Source organism: Leptonychotes weddellii, chromosome 6 (assembly GCF_054177405.1).
Source record: "Leptonychotes weddellii isolate Sample4059 chromosome 6, ASM5417740v2, whole genome shotgun sequence".
NCBI classification, from domain to species: Eukaryota; Metazoa; Chordata; class Mammalia; order Carnivora; family Phocidae; genus Leptonychotes; species Leptonychotes weddellii.
This window is the reverse complement of record NC_138374.1, coordinates 134,488,151-134,501,270: the sequence shown is the minus strand read 5'-3', so window position 1 is coordinate 134,501,270 and position 13,120 is coordinate 134,488,151. Positions and strand designations below refer to the sequence as shown.

General features: G+C 53.6%; 2 protein-coding genes and 1 long non-coding RNA gene across 3 annotated transcripts in view; 2 read left to right on the top strand and 1 right to left on the bottom strand.

Annotated features, from left to right (window-relative positions):
• Positions 1 to 54, top strand: part of LOC145722096 (sodium/potassium-transporting ATPase subunit alpha-2-like) — a 1,473-nt gene extending 1,419 nt beyond the window's left edge. The window contains exon 4 of the mRNA XM_081823218.1: positions 46 to 54. Coding sequence (XP_081679344.1) covers positions 46 to 54 — 9 coding nt within the window. The remainder of the gene's footprint in view (positions 1 to 45) is intronic.
• Positions 7 to 10,703, top strand: LOC145722382 (sodium/potassium-transporting ATPase subunit alpha-4-like). The gene is made up of 8 exons (XM_081825339.1): positions 7 to 161; positions 1,450 to 1,604; positions 1,764 to 1,887; positions 3,092 to 3,237; positions 6,083 to 6,213; positions 6,320 to 6,421; positions 10,271 to 10,362; positions 10,618 to 10,703. The coding sequence occupies exons 1-8, from the start codon at positions 68 to 70 to the stop codon at positions 10,644 to 10,646; spliced, it is 873 nt and encodes a 290-aa protein (XP_081681465.1). The 5' UTR covers positions 7 to 67; the 3' UTR covers positions 10,647 to 10,703.
• The window catches only part of LOC145722383 (uncharacterized), a 16,022-nt gene continuing 3,827 nt past the window's right edge, over positions 926 to 13,120 (bottom strand). The window contains exon 2 of the long non-coding RNA XR_014146632.1: positions 926 to 2,460. This is a non-coding gene — a long non-coding RNA (uncharacterized LOC145722383). The remainder of the gene's footprint in view (positions 2,461 to 13,120) is intronic.

Genomic DNA, 13,120 nt, shown 5'->3' with positions numbered 1-13,120 from the left:
TGTGGCGGTGACCGGGGACGGCGTGAACGACTCCCCCGCGCTGAGGAAGGCTGACATTGGCATCGCCATGGGCATCTCGGGCTCCGACGTGTCGAAGCAGGCCGCCGACATGATCCTGCTGGACGACAACTTCGCCTCCATCGTCACGGGCGTGGAGGAGGGTGAGGGGGCAGGGTGCCCGTCAACTCAGGTGACAGGCGGGAGCTGGTGTGCGTTCTGTCATTCCCTTTGCCCATCATTCCACGTCCGTGACCCTGTACAGACTGGGAATAATCAGTGTAAGACGAAATTCTGTAAATTAGACTTGGCCGTAGTTGGAACATCACTGCCAGGAGCCCTTTTGTATGAGGTGGGAGGCAAGTGCAGATTTGTGAAGGAGACGGGGACTCTGGTCTAGAGAGTATCCCCTGGTCCCTCACACACATTCCAGTGGGTCTGCAGCAGGTTCTAGGATGTAGCCCTTCCCTGGGACGACTCCATCCGCCACAATCTCCGGGGTCCCCAGGAACCTGTTGCCTGAATGATGTTGATACAATGAGATCAGCTGGAGGCTGATCTAGGAACTGACTGCATGAGCCAAATCAAGCACCCACTCTCCCAGAGAGTTCTGAAGACCACACCCACTGGTGAGCAGGAGAGCCCCAGATTCCTGCTTCCTGGGCTCCTTGCTTTCTGCCTGCAGTCATCTTGCTGAACCCTATGACAAGCCACATAAGAATAATAGTTATACCGTTTTACTGAAACCTAGTATGATCCCGACACTTTGCTCAGTATTTGGTATCCATTCAATTCAATTCATTTTTTGAGCACCAACCATGTACCAGGTTCTATTCTAGATCCTGGGATGTAACAGTGGGAAATAAAAAGACACAAATCCCTGCCCTCATGCTCCTTAATTTCTAGTGGAGCAAGACAGACAGTAAAATAAATTGCATAGTATATTACGAGATCAGTGCAATGGGGCTGGGGTTACAGTTTTTGAAAGGGTCATCAGGGAAGGACTCAAGCCATCTTGCAAGGCAGGAGGAATGAGGCTTGGGGAGGTGCCCAACGTCACTAGCTCTTGCGGCAGAGAATGGGATTGGAACCCGAGTCCGGACTCTCTCCACTTCAGCCTTCAACCTCTAATGGCTTTTATGCTGGCGTTCTCAGACATCTCTAAGTAGCAGCCCGGCCCAGCCCTGTTTCATTCTCAGGGATCAGGTGCTATTAGCCCCACGGAATCCACGAACAAGGAGCACTCAGACATGGCGTGCTCATAGAGCACGGCGCTAATGAAGAGTCATGTGATTCGGGACAAAGTTGGGAGCGAGGACTGGGTCGAGGTCTCGGACCTCCAGACCTTTCCATGGGCTGTGACTCTGCTTTGTAGCATTCTCTGTCCAGGAGCCGGTGTGTGGGTGGTGTGCTCTCTGCGCTTGTCACAGAAGAGTGGCCTTCCTCCCCCAGGCCGCCTCATCTTCGACAACCTGAAGAAATCCATCGCGTACACCCTGACCAGCAACATCCCCGAGATCACCCCCTTCCTGCTCTTCATCATCCTCAGTATCCCCCTGCCTCTGGGCACCATAACCATCCTCTGTATCGACCTGGGCACTGACATGGTGAGCCCCAAACTGGGACCCTGCTCTCAGAGCTGCCACAAGAGGACTGGGGAGCAGGAAAAGTCTGGGTCCAGGGGGAGGGACAGAGCTCAACCGAGTTACTTCTGTGTTTCCTTCTGAACTTTGTGTCCCTTGTCACCCCCACCCTCCATCCTCCAGGTCCCGGCCATCTCCTTGGCTTACGAGTCAGCTGAAAGTGACATCATGAAGAGGGCCCCACGGAATCCAAAGAGCGATCATCTGGTGAACCACCGCCTCATTGGCATGGCCTATGGACAGACTGGTGCGGCCAGAGATATGGGGGGCTGGGGTGTGGGGAGAGGCTGCACCTGCCAGGCCACTGGAGTCAGGGAGATATTTGCATGACGACAAACTCTGTGCTGGGCCCCCGGAACACAAACAGCCACTGATGTGTGATCTGCCCTTGACTTAAGAGTCCAGCCGAGAAGGAACAGACATACATAAAATGATAGCATCTTTCCCAGTGCCAAGAAATGAGTGTGTACAGGACGTGCGAGAGGAGAACAGAGCAGGGGGCTCAGGAGCCAGGAGGACAGTCAGGGAGGCCGTGTGGAGGGAACAGGACTTGCGCCTGGTACTGGAAGATCGCAGATGTACGGTCAGCCAGAGGAGGGGAACTCACGTGCCTGCCTGCAGAAGAGCCAATAACCAGTTTGGGGGGGCCCTTGCTCCTGAGAAAGGAGCAGGAGAGGATGAGGCTGTGGATACAGGTAGCATTTACCCCGGGCCAGCCTCGAAAGACACTGGAGAGCCGTTAGAAGTCTTTGCTCTTGAATTGCCGGTGCAATGTTTCAGGGAGCAGGTGAGGGATGGACAGGGGAGATCACCCCAATATCTAGAGGAGGAAACACATAGAAAAAGCATAGATTTAGGAGCCAGACCTATGTTTGAATCCCAGTTTCACCACTTACTACCTGTATGACCTTGAATGGGGACTGAATCTTTTTTGTGCTTGTTTTCCCACCTCTGGAAGGTAAATAGTAGCTTACAATTGTTGTGAGAATCGACTTGGTGCACAGCTCAACAGTTGGTAGGCAAACACTGGTGTCCGCCACCGCATGGCCAGGCTTGGAGGCAGAGGTGCAGACTAAGGGACAGGCAAGGGGCAGTGGGGGAGGTGCGAGGAGAGGACAGGACCTGATGAGGGTCCACATGTAAGAGGAAGTGGACCCAGAAGAGTCCAGTGCTCGCTCAGGGAAAGAGAATAAATCCTCTCCAGGGTCCTTTCAGTTTTGACTATGTGACTCAAAGATGACTCTGGGTTAGAGCTCCAAAAGAAATGTCGGGGCTTGGAGATAAATCCTACAGAGATGAAGGGATCAGGTCGCTGATGGCAAGCATCTTCAGCACTAAAAGCTCAGACACACACCCGCCCAGCTAGAACCTGGCCACAACCCCTTCCATGGTCTGCCTTTTGAGGTCCTTCTCTGAACCACATTCCTCTGTCCTGTGACTGTCATTCACAGGGATGATTCAGGCTCTGGCTGGATTCTTCACCTACTTTGTGATCCTGGCCGAGAACGGTTTCAAGCCTATTGACCTGCTAGGCATCCGCCTCAACTGGGAGGACCGGTTCTTCAATGACCTGGAGGACAGCTACGGACAACAGTGGGTGAGTTGAAGAGGTAACGCCTGAGACAGTGACCAGTAAGGGTGAAGAAGGGACAGGGAAGAGTGGAGAATACTGGAGAAGAGATGATACCTCATCTCCAGTCCTACGTGACCTCAATCTCCCATCACGTCGGCAAACACTCTTCAAATGAAGACTTTTCAAATGATGACTTCATTTCTGTTCATTCCTGCTGTCTGTCACCTGTCCTTACCTTGCTGGATCTTTCAGCTTCCTTGGGCCTGGAGGTCTTCCTCATCATGTCAACTTTTGGGGGCTGATTTCTGTGTTTCCAGGTTCTAGGCATCATCGCCCCAAAAGTGAGTGCTGGGTCTTCTCTCTCTCTCTTCTCTCTACCTTCTAAATACCTCTCGCCATTAATTCCACTGATCACCACTCATTCATTCATGAAGCATCTCCTAGGTACCAAATACTCTTCTCTCTGTTTCGCTCCCTCCCTCCATGGGAGTTCAAATAATACGACTTCAAGTCTGAAAATCTATGTGCTTTGTATCTCCCTTTCTCACCTTTCTAAACTTGTTAAACCTAGAGGATGCCTCTCTGTAGTAGTCTTTTGTAAAACCCAAGATGAATGAGGTTCAAACTGAAGCCCTCTAGCCAACAGGATGTATTCAAGCATTCAACAAGATGGAATTCAAGAATTCAAGTATGCTTTTTCCTACCTGTGAACATGCCTGTCCTAATTTCTAAAACAGTGGGTGATGTGACACCAATTATTGCTAGAATCGTAGGACCACAGAGGATGCAAAGTCTATAGAAGACACGTGGTCTGTTATCATCACTCTGTAAACAAGGAAACCGAGTCTAGAAAGATTTTGCGGCTTGTTCCAAGTCCCACAGGGCATCCCTAGAAGGGCTTCACAGGAGCTCTGTACTGGTTCCTGCCCAACACCTCCCTCCTTCACCATGATGCCTCCAAACCAAGCTAACTGTAGGTTTCTCAAAAGTGTGTTAGAATCCTGGTTGTTGGAAAGGTGCCCCTTGTACACACTTGGCTTCCCCTAGCCGAGCCCCATGAAGCCATCAGGGGTCAATCTTCCCAGCCACCAACATTGCTCCAGGGTCCAATGATGCCCAAAGTCATTACATTGTCAGCATCTCCTCGATCCTCAACTCCAGCCTTTATTAGTTTTATATCTTGACACCATCTCCCTGCTGCCAGGACACAGCTTAACATATATTTATTTGTAATAAATTAAAGGTAATTAAAATTAATTTGAAGTAACACCAAATTATATCAAAGACATCTGGAGGTATTGCAGAATGGGTTGAGAACAATCGCCCTGAGGAATAAAGTTCATAAAGGCAGGGTTTATGTCTCTTCCACTGCCGTAATCTTCAGATAATCGCATACAGAGCCACCCCCCACCCCCACAGACTGCTAGAAGCAGGGAGAGCTCTCTACCTTCTAAATACATCTCGCCATTAATTCCACTGATCACCACTCATTCATTCATGAAGCATCTTCTAGGTACCAGATACTCTTCTGGCCCTGGGGTCTGGTATTGAACAAATATGGTCAAGTTATTGCTCTTGTGGACTTTATATTCTAGTGAGAGGCAGGGGGTGGGAGGGGAGACAGATAACAACCAAATATGTAACCTACAGGGTCAATGGAACTTAAGTCCGAGTAGAGTCCAGGAAGTGTTGGAATTGAGACCCCAGAGTGGGCGGGATGGAGAGATCAAGTGGTGGTCAGAGGGGAAGAGATGCTTGAAATGGAAATCACAGAGAAACTAGCTATTGGCAAGGACAGATCCGGGGTGTGACATGGGCGCCAGCAAGCCAGGTGGGGAGTGGAGGGCCACACCGCTGGAGAGGGAGACTGAGGGACGCTGAGACCATGGTGGTGGAAGGATCATCCACATGGATGTTTGAATCCCCAGAATCCAGGACAGGAGCAGGGCTAGTCAGGGCGTCAGAGCTAAAATCTGCCAGCGACCACAGAGCACTGGGGTGCTGGTGGCTGGCCACAGGCCAACGGCGACAGCAGTGGCGGGAGCGACCTAACATCACAAACGGGCCCGTGGGACTCACTCCCCGCGCAGCACGGGGCCCATCAACTTCCAGCCTTTGTGTTCCAATCACTTAAGGCGTTATTTTCCCTCCAAGTGCCACAGCCCATGAGGCTCGATACGTCTTGTCGTCAGTCCTCCACATTCTCAAATTCTTTATTCAATCTACCAGTTAGAACCATGACGTTTTCATCATTGAAACATGGCCTTTTTTCTCCCGTCTAAGGGAGATGCATCTCTTCTCTATTCCCAAAGTCCTCTCTGACCTCTCTCGGGACCTCTTATGACGCTGGCTGGCCAGCCTACTTATCTTCCCCACTAGACTTAGGTTCCTTATGTGGAAACTGTGGATGCAAGGAAGACCCAGTGGGTGCATGAGCGCTCCTCTCCTGTGCCGCCCCCTCGGGCCTTCTCTTCTCCACGGTGGATGCCCTCCGGCCCGCCCTCCCCTTCGGAGCTCTTTCCTCTGCCTCTGTTCTCCGAGTCTGCCTTCCCCCTCACACCACCCTTCTTGTTCACCTGCTGAATACTTCGGAGCTGTACACCGGCCACCCCCTGAACTAAGCATGGGAGGGCGGCGCCAAGGTCAATGAGACAGGTGCTTACCCTTGAGTTGCTCTCGGTGGGTCAGGAAAGCATGTCAACCACTCACAACCCAACACGGGAAGTGCTGAGACGAGATGGTGGGAAGTGTGGGGGCCTAAGACCTAACTCGGCCTTGGGGTCCAGGAAGGCGGGAGAAGGAAGAAGCCTATGAGGTAGATCCGGATCCCTTCTGACACGGTCCGTCTCCACTCTGCCCGCCCCCGCAGACCTACGAGCAGCGGAAGGTGCTGGAGTTCACCTGCCACACGGCCTTCTTTGTCAGCATTGTGATCATGCAGTGCGCCGACCTCATCATCTGCAAGACCCGGCGCAACTCAGTCTTCCAGCAGGGCATGAAGTGAGCGTCCCCTCCGCCCCGCCCCACCTCACACCTCCACACGGGACGCAGGCTCCCCTACCTCTCCCTCCCTTTCTCCAGCACACCCTTCAACATTTCTTCCCAGAAACAAGATCCTAATATTTGGGATCATGGAGGAGACCTTCCTGGCTGCTTTTCTGTCCTACACTCCAGGCATGGACATGGCCCTGCAGATGTACCCACTCAAGTGAGTAAGGGAAGGGACGCAGGCTGGGGGGTCTCCAGCACGGGCAGAGCCTGGGAGGGGAAGCAGCGTGTCTGAACAGGGAAGCCACGAGCTGGGGGCTGCCTGGATGGACAGAGCTACCCTTGGTGATACGAGGAGAACCATCTGCGCTCCCACAAACACATCGTATTTAGGGAGGGAGGGACTGGGGCTTGTGCCAAATGATGGCACCCCGCGAGACATGCAAATTTAGCAGACTTAACCGCACTCAACACAGGGGCATCTTTTTTTTTTTTTTAATTTTATTTATTTATTTGACAGAGAGAGACACAGCGAGAGAGGGAACACAAGCAGGGGGAGTGGGAGAGGGAGAAGCAGGCTTCCCGCCGAGCAGGGAGCCCGATGCGGGGCTCGATCCCAGGACCCTGGGATCGTGACCTGAGCTGAAGGCAGACGCTTAACGACTGAGCCACCCAGGTGCCCCAGGGGCATCTTTTTTATGGTGTTGTGCGGCGTAGCTGTTCAAAGATACAAACTGCTTGGAGCAGAAGAAAACATAAAAATAGCCTAATCTACGCATGGCTAATTCTGTTGTACTTAGGCAAACATGTTCAAGGAGCATGTGTGAGTGGGTGTGCAGGAATCCTTACTGTCTGGTATCTTGTTTTGTTCAAAACAGGCCCATGTTTTTGTTTTTTGGTTTGTATTGTTTTTTACATTAGTATATCCTTGTTGTGGAAAAATTTACAAGGAGGGGCTCCCGAGTGGCTCTCTCTGGTGAACGTCTGACTCTTGGTTTCAGCTCAGCTCATGATCTCAGGGTCTTGAGATCAAGTCCCTTGGGGCTCCGTGCTCAGCGGCCAGTCTGCTTCCCCTCTCTTTTCCCTCTACCCGTCCCCCAACCCGTTTGCATAAGGACAAGTGCTCTCTCTCAAATGAACAAATAAATCTTAAAAAAAAAAAAAAGAAAATTTTACAGGGAGTAAAGCAAAACCACCACACCACCCCCCTCATCGCCCCACCTGCAGAGGCTGTCTATTAACGACCCAGCGTGTGCGCTTCCAGCTCGTCCGCTATGAATTCACACACCTCGCTCACCTTTCTGTCCCTTGCAGTGTTTTACACAATGCTTTGTATACTGTAGGTGCCCAATTAATGTTTAGTGACAGACACTGGCCGTGCCCTTAGATACCAGGCCCAGGTTCGCCTTTCAACTCTGCCGTGTACTATTCTGGACAGTGTGTGAGCAGGACCTGCGGTCTCCCTCACACACACCGGGCGGACCGGTGTGAGAATTACACGCAGAGCTGTGTGCAGTGCGCCCAGCACGGGTGCGTGGGTCACGGCGGGAGCTTTGGTCACAGCGGCTTGATCCCGTTGCTATGGATGTCAGCGTACGAGTCACAGTCGACGCGCTGGACCATTAGCTGTGCTCCCAAACATTCTGTATGTCCTACCCCGACCATAACACGCATCACCTAACACTGCACTTCAGTTGTTTTTCTCCCTTCGTCTCCCGGGCCACCTGAGCTCCTCGAGATCAGAGGCCATCATGTCATCAGTTTTAGTCCCTCACGACCCACACGGACACAGAGCGACACACGGTGGTTGCCGTGCGTGAGTCTGTGCTGTGTGCGTGGATGGCACTGGGTGTGTGTGCGTGGGAGGAACCACGGCCGAGGCCCACGCTGGCCGATATGGCAGCCGCCGTCTGACGTAGGAAGGACGTTAGGGTTCAAAGCTGGCAGCCAAGAAGGAATTCTTGAGATGTCTTTGGTGCCAAAAGGTAGTTTTATTAAAGCACAGGGACAGGACCCATGGGCAGAAAGAACTGCACTGGGGCTGATTATATACTTTCCTTTGTTTTTTTAAGATTTTATTTATTTATTTGACACACACAGAGAGAGATGGTGAGAGAGAGAGAAAGAGCACAAGCAGGGGTGAGAGGCAGAGGGAGAGGGAGAAGCAGGCTCCCGCTGAGCAAGGAGCCCGACGTGGGGCTCGATCTCAGGACCCTGGGATCATGACCTGAGCTGAATGCAGACAGTTAACAGACTGAGCCACCCTGATGCCCCCCCCTTTCTTAATATTGTATTTATTTATTTGACAGAGAGAGAGAGACAGAGAGCATGAGCAGGGGGTGGAGCAAGGGGAGAGGGAGAAGCAGGCTCCCACTGAGCAAGGAGCCCGACGTGGGGCTCGATCCCAGGACCCTGGGATCATGACCTGAGCCGAAGGCAGACACTTAACAGACTGAGCCACCCTGATGCCCCCCGCTTTCTTAATACTGTATTTATTTATTTGACAGAGAGAGAGAGAGAGAGAGAGCATGAGCAGGGGGTGGAGCAAGGGGAGAGGGAGAAGCAGGCTCCCCGCTGAGCAGGGAGCCCAACTCTGGGCTGGATACCAGGACCCTGGGATCATGACCTGAGCCGAAGGCAGACGCTTAACTGACTGAGCCACCCAGGCGCCCCTGATTATATACTTTCAAGTTGGGAGGGGGTTAGGGAGGCATCATCAGTCTCTAAGGAATTTTGGAAGCAAGGTTCCCAGGACCCTGAGGGGGCTAGCTATTGTTAGGAAAAGGTCATTTATTACCGTCTAATAAAACCTTAGTCATGAGACCCTTCAGATGTGTATCGGTGGGTCATATCCTTGGAGGATGACTGCCAACATGGATCTTGAGGGGTAGAGATAAAGGTGCCAACATGGATCTTGAGGGGTAGAGATGAACGAAGTTTCCAAAGGAATTTCTATATGTTAAAGTAGACTTGCAGGGTCCTGGGAGTCGGGCTAAGACCGTCTTTTGCCCTTAGCAAAGTAACATCGAGGCAGCTGAGTTCCTAGAGGAAGGTCACTCTGCCTGTTTCAAGGACTTGTCAATGGGCTGAAGGCAGTATGGAAATTTAATTTTTCTTTTGCCTTCGTTTCCCACATCACCTTCTTTCGGCTATTGAGCTCTTGAAATATGGCTAGTGAGACTGAGAAACTGAATTTGAAATTTTATGTAGTTAATGTAGAGTTACAAACTCAAGCAGTGTCAGATATTATTCTGCTAAATACAACTTTCCTGTTTGGGTTGGACTACATTTTCTTGACCCTTTGAAAATTAAGTGTCTGATGTGTGATGCGCCGTCAGCGTGAAGTACTCCCTGGATCTCAAAGACTTAAGGTAAAAAGAAGAATGTAAAATATCTCCTTAATAATGTTTACATTGGTTCCGTGTTGAAATGATGATACTTTGGATATATTGGGTTAAATAAAAACCTATTATTAGAATTAACTGCCCCCGTTTCTTTTCACTTATTTTAAGGCAGCTCCTGGAAAACAGTAGGCCTCACGAGTGGCTCTGTGTGTTGTTCTGGGACGGCACTGGTCTAGGCCACCTCCCTCTCACCCAAGGGAACAAACATGCTTGTGATTTGACTCCTCCCCAGAGTCTCTCTCCCTGGCCTCTAATGACAGAAGAGGTTCCGGAAGAGAAACGTTCCCCATGTTTGCAACATGGACAAGTATATCCATTCCTCGGTGAAATATCCCCACAGGTGGGGATCTCAGGTAGACCCATCCTGCTCAGAGCACCTCCCCTTTGGCAAGGCCCAGAAGACCTGAAAGGCAACAGGGGTCTCCCTGAGCGCCTGCAGAAGCAGGAACACCGCGTGTACCTCTAACGCGACATTTATCACGTTCTGTTATCACCGGCTTCTTCTGTTTCTGTCTCCTCCCTCCCTCACGCGGCTCTGACCTCCCCAGAGCTTGGGCTCAACCCTGCACGCGATGATGAGACGCTCGGTTCTGCGCTGTTCTCTGCACCTGCCCTCCTCTGGCCCCTCTGGCCCCGCCCCGCTGACCAGCGCTTGCTCCCCACAGGCTCTCCTGGTGGTTCTGCGCCACTCCCTACAGCGTTCTTATCTTTATCTATGATGAAGTCCGAAAACTCATCATCCGACGTCATCCTGGCGGTGAGGCTCCCCACGCCCTGCTCTGAGGGGTCCCCAGCCTCCTAACTGGCTCTCCCCTCCTGCCTGTTCCGGGGGGCCGGGTCTGTCTCTCCCCACCCCACAGCCTGCATGTGCTGCCGGGAAGGTCCTGACTCCTGGCCTCCACCATCCTGCTCCTTCCAGTCCTCGGGGCCCTGAGTTCTACCGCAGGCCTCCTACCTTGTCCTCACTCCCCTCCACCTTCCCCAGTTCACTCAAGTTTCCTCTCATCCACAGGCTGGCTGGAGAGAGAGACCTACTACTGAACTCAGCAGAAGAAGAGCTTCCCCTGCCGGGGGCATCCCAGGGCTGGGGGCGGGGGCGGGGGGAGTTGGGGTTATGAGCTTGGCGCATCTGAAAGAAAATGAGTGGGGGCAGAGATGCTGGGATGAATTACCCGGGATGAGAGAGACAGGCAATCCTGGGGCTGGACTGAGGGCACGGCGGGGTGGGTGGACGGCAAGCACAGGCTATGTCTGGCTGGGGCCCAGTGGGAGAGGCGCTGTCCTGTTGAATCAGTAGCCAGTCTAGAGAATAAATGTTTGCAATAGTCCTCACCTGGCTGGATGTGTCCGTCTGGTTTCTGAAAAGAGGGGATTACTGTAATGGTGTCTCCACGGGAGCCGGGCAGGGTGGTCTTTCGGGGACCGAGTCGAGGCTGGGAGGGGGTCAAAATCAAGCATCCCTGCCCCTTGAGGGCTAAGCCCCGACTTAAAGTCCGAAGACCCGAGGGAAAGCAAGGACAGGACAGGTGGAGCAGGATCAGAGGCACAGGAGAGATGAGCGAGAGGCGGTAGAGGGGGCCACAGCACCCCTGTCCAGACTGGCACATGGACTCATCATGGAACTTCAGTGCTAGAAAAGACCTTAGTTCATCCACGAAGAACCCGAGGTCCAGACAGGACCTGGGAAGCGTCCCAGGGTGAGTGGCAAACGCAGGGCCGGCCACCGCCTTCCTCTGGGGACCGGAAGCTGGTCCTTGCCTCCACACCCTGCCCTCGGGCATCTTGACCCTGTCCCATCATTCGGGATCCGGGATCCCGTAGCCTTGACTTTAGGTGAAGCACCCTGCCCTTTTGCACCCAGGCTCTGCCCAAGATGACAGACATTCCTCAAGGTCCGGGGTCCGGAGCCTGAGAAGCTGGGCCCGGGCTCCCTGCTGTGTCTCAGGTGGAGGACTCAGAGGTGCCCTGGGCCCTCGCCCCTCCCGGCCACCGTCACATGTGGCTCCTCCTTCCCCTTCGGCCCTGCGCTGGCTGTTGCTCTGTGAGCTGGTCCACTTTGCCCTGGAGGGCAGGGCATGGTCACACCCCTTCGGGGGCTGAGCCCAAAGCATGCAGAGCAGAGAGAAATGCTGAGGAAGCCTGTTGGAAATCACAGACGGTCATCAAAACCAAAGCGTGTGTGTTAAGGGACCGCACAGCGTGCCCCGCGGGGGGATGAGCGCCCTGTGCACACCGTCCAGCAACTCACACAACAAGTAGCCTCTAAGCACCCAGCCTGTTTCGCCGATGAGGACGCCAAGGTCTGTCTGACTCCAACACTTACGCCCTTAACCACTTACGGCCCAGTCCCGCAATGAGGGCTGCGCCGAAAACACCCAACTACAAAACTACAAAACCGAAACCGGAACAATAGGGTCGTGAGCAGGGGGAGGTCCGTGGATGGCTCTGGAGGATGAGAGGCAGTGGGTTCTGTAAGGTGTAGCCAGCCACTCGGCCCTGCATCAGGCTCCTCCTAAGGTCCCTTCCACCCGTTGCCCTCCCTCCTCCAACAGCAGGTCCCCTAGGGACAGGGCTATATCGGTCTGGGGTCCTTCCCCTGCTGCTGACACAGCTGAACCAGGCCTGGAAGATGGAGGGGCCAGGGCGTGGGGACTGAGTGGGGACGGGAAGCGCCGAGGGGCCAGCTCCTCGGGTTTCAGTAGCAGGAGCTTCGGGTGTCTGGTGGGTTAAAAATACAGAGGCCCCAACTCAGAGTCATTTGATACTGGCTGCTGAGGCCTATTAAGTCCAAGGGCCCCAAGGCAGGGGTCCAGAGGGAAGGGACGGAATAGAAATTAGGGAGCAAAGCAGCAGGGAGAGTGGGGTGGGGAGCAGGAGGGTGCAGCTGCTGGGATGGACTGGGTGGGACTGGGGGGCCCAGGTCACCATTTAGCCCCATCTCACACCCTTGGGGGTGCCGAGGGGCAGGTCCAATGTTCCGGAGTTTCCCCCTCCCCCGGAGTGCAGCAGAAGTTGGAAATCCACGCCCTCCCTCCTGCGGGCCTTCCGTCTGGCCGTGGGGCTGTGGGCCGCTCAGTCGCTCTCCTGGGAGCCCGGGAGATGTGCTCCGAGGCCCCTTTAGCTCCAACCGGCCCTGCTCAGGTTAGCTCTGGCCTCTCTTGCTCCAGGGACAGCTGTCTCTCTTGGACCCCCTCCTGCCACGTTCTTGAGATTTTCCGTGGCCTTCCTTGCTTGGCGGTGCAAGGCCCACCCCACAGGAGGGGGAAAATTTATTCCTCTAACACAATTTCATGCCCCTGCCTGGGTGCAAAATAAACCCTGTCTCTCCAAAATCAGAGACAGCTCAGAGTGCAGATGGAGCGCTTTGATCTAACCTCTCCCATGGGCTCCCCTGTGCCTCAGTTTACCTGTGCCTGGTAAGAACGCTGGAGGGCCATGAGGAGGGTCCTCCCTTCCTAGGTACCCAGAGCTGAACTCATCCACAGCCCTCACCCCAGGATGGGGCCCAGGAAGTT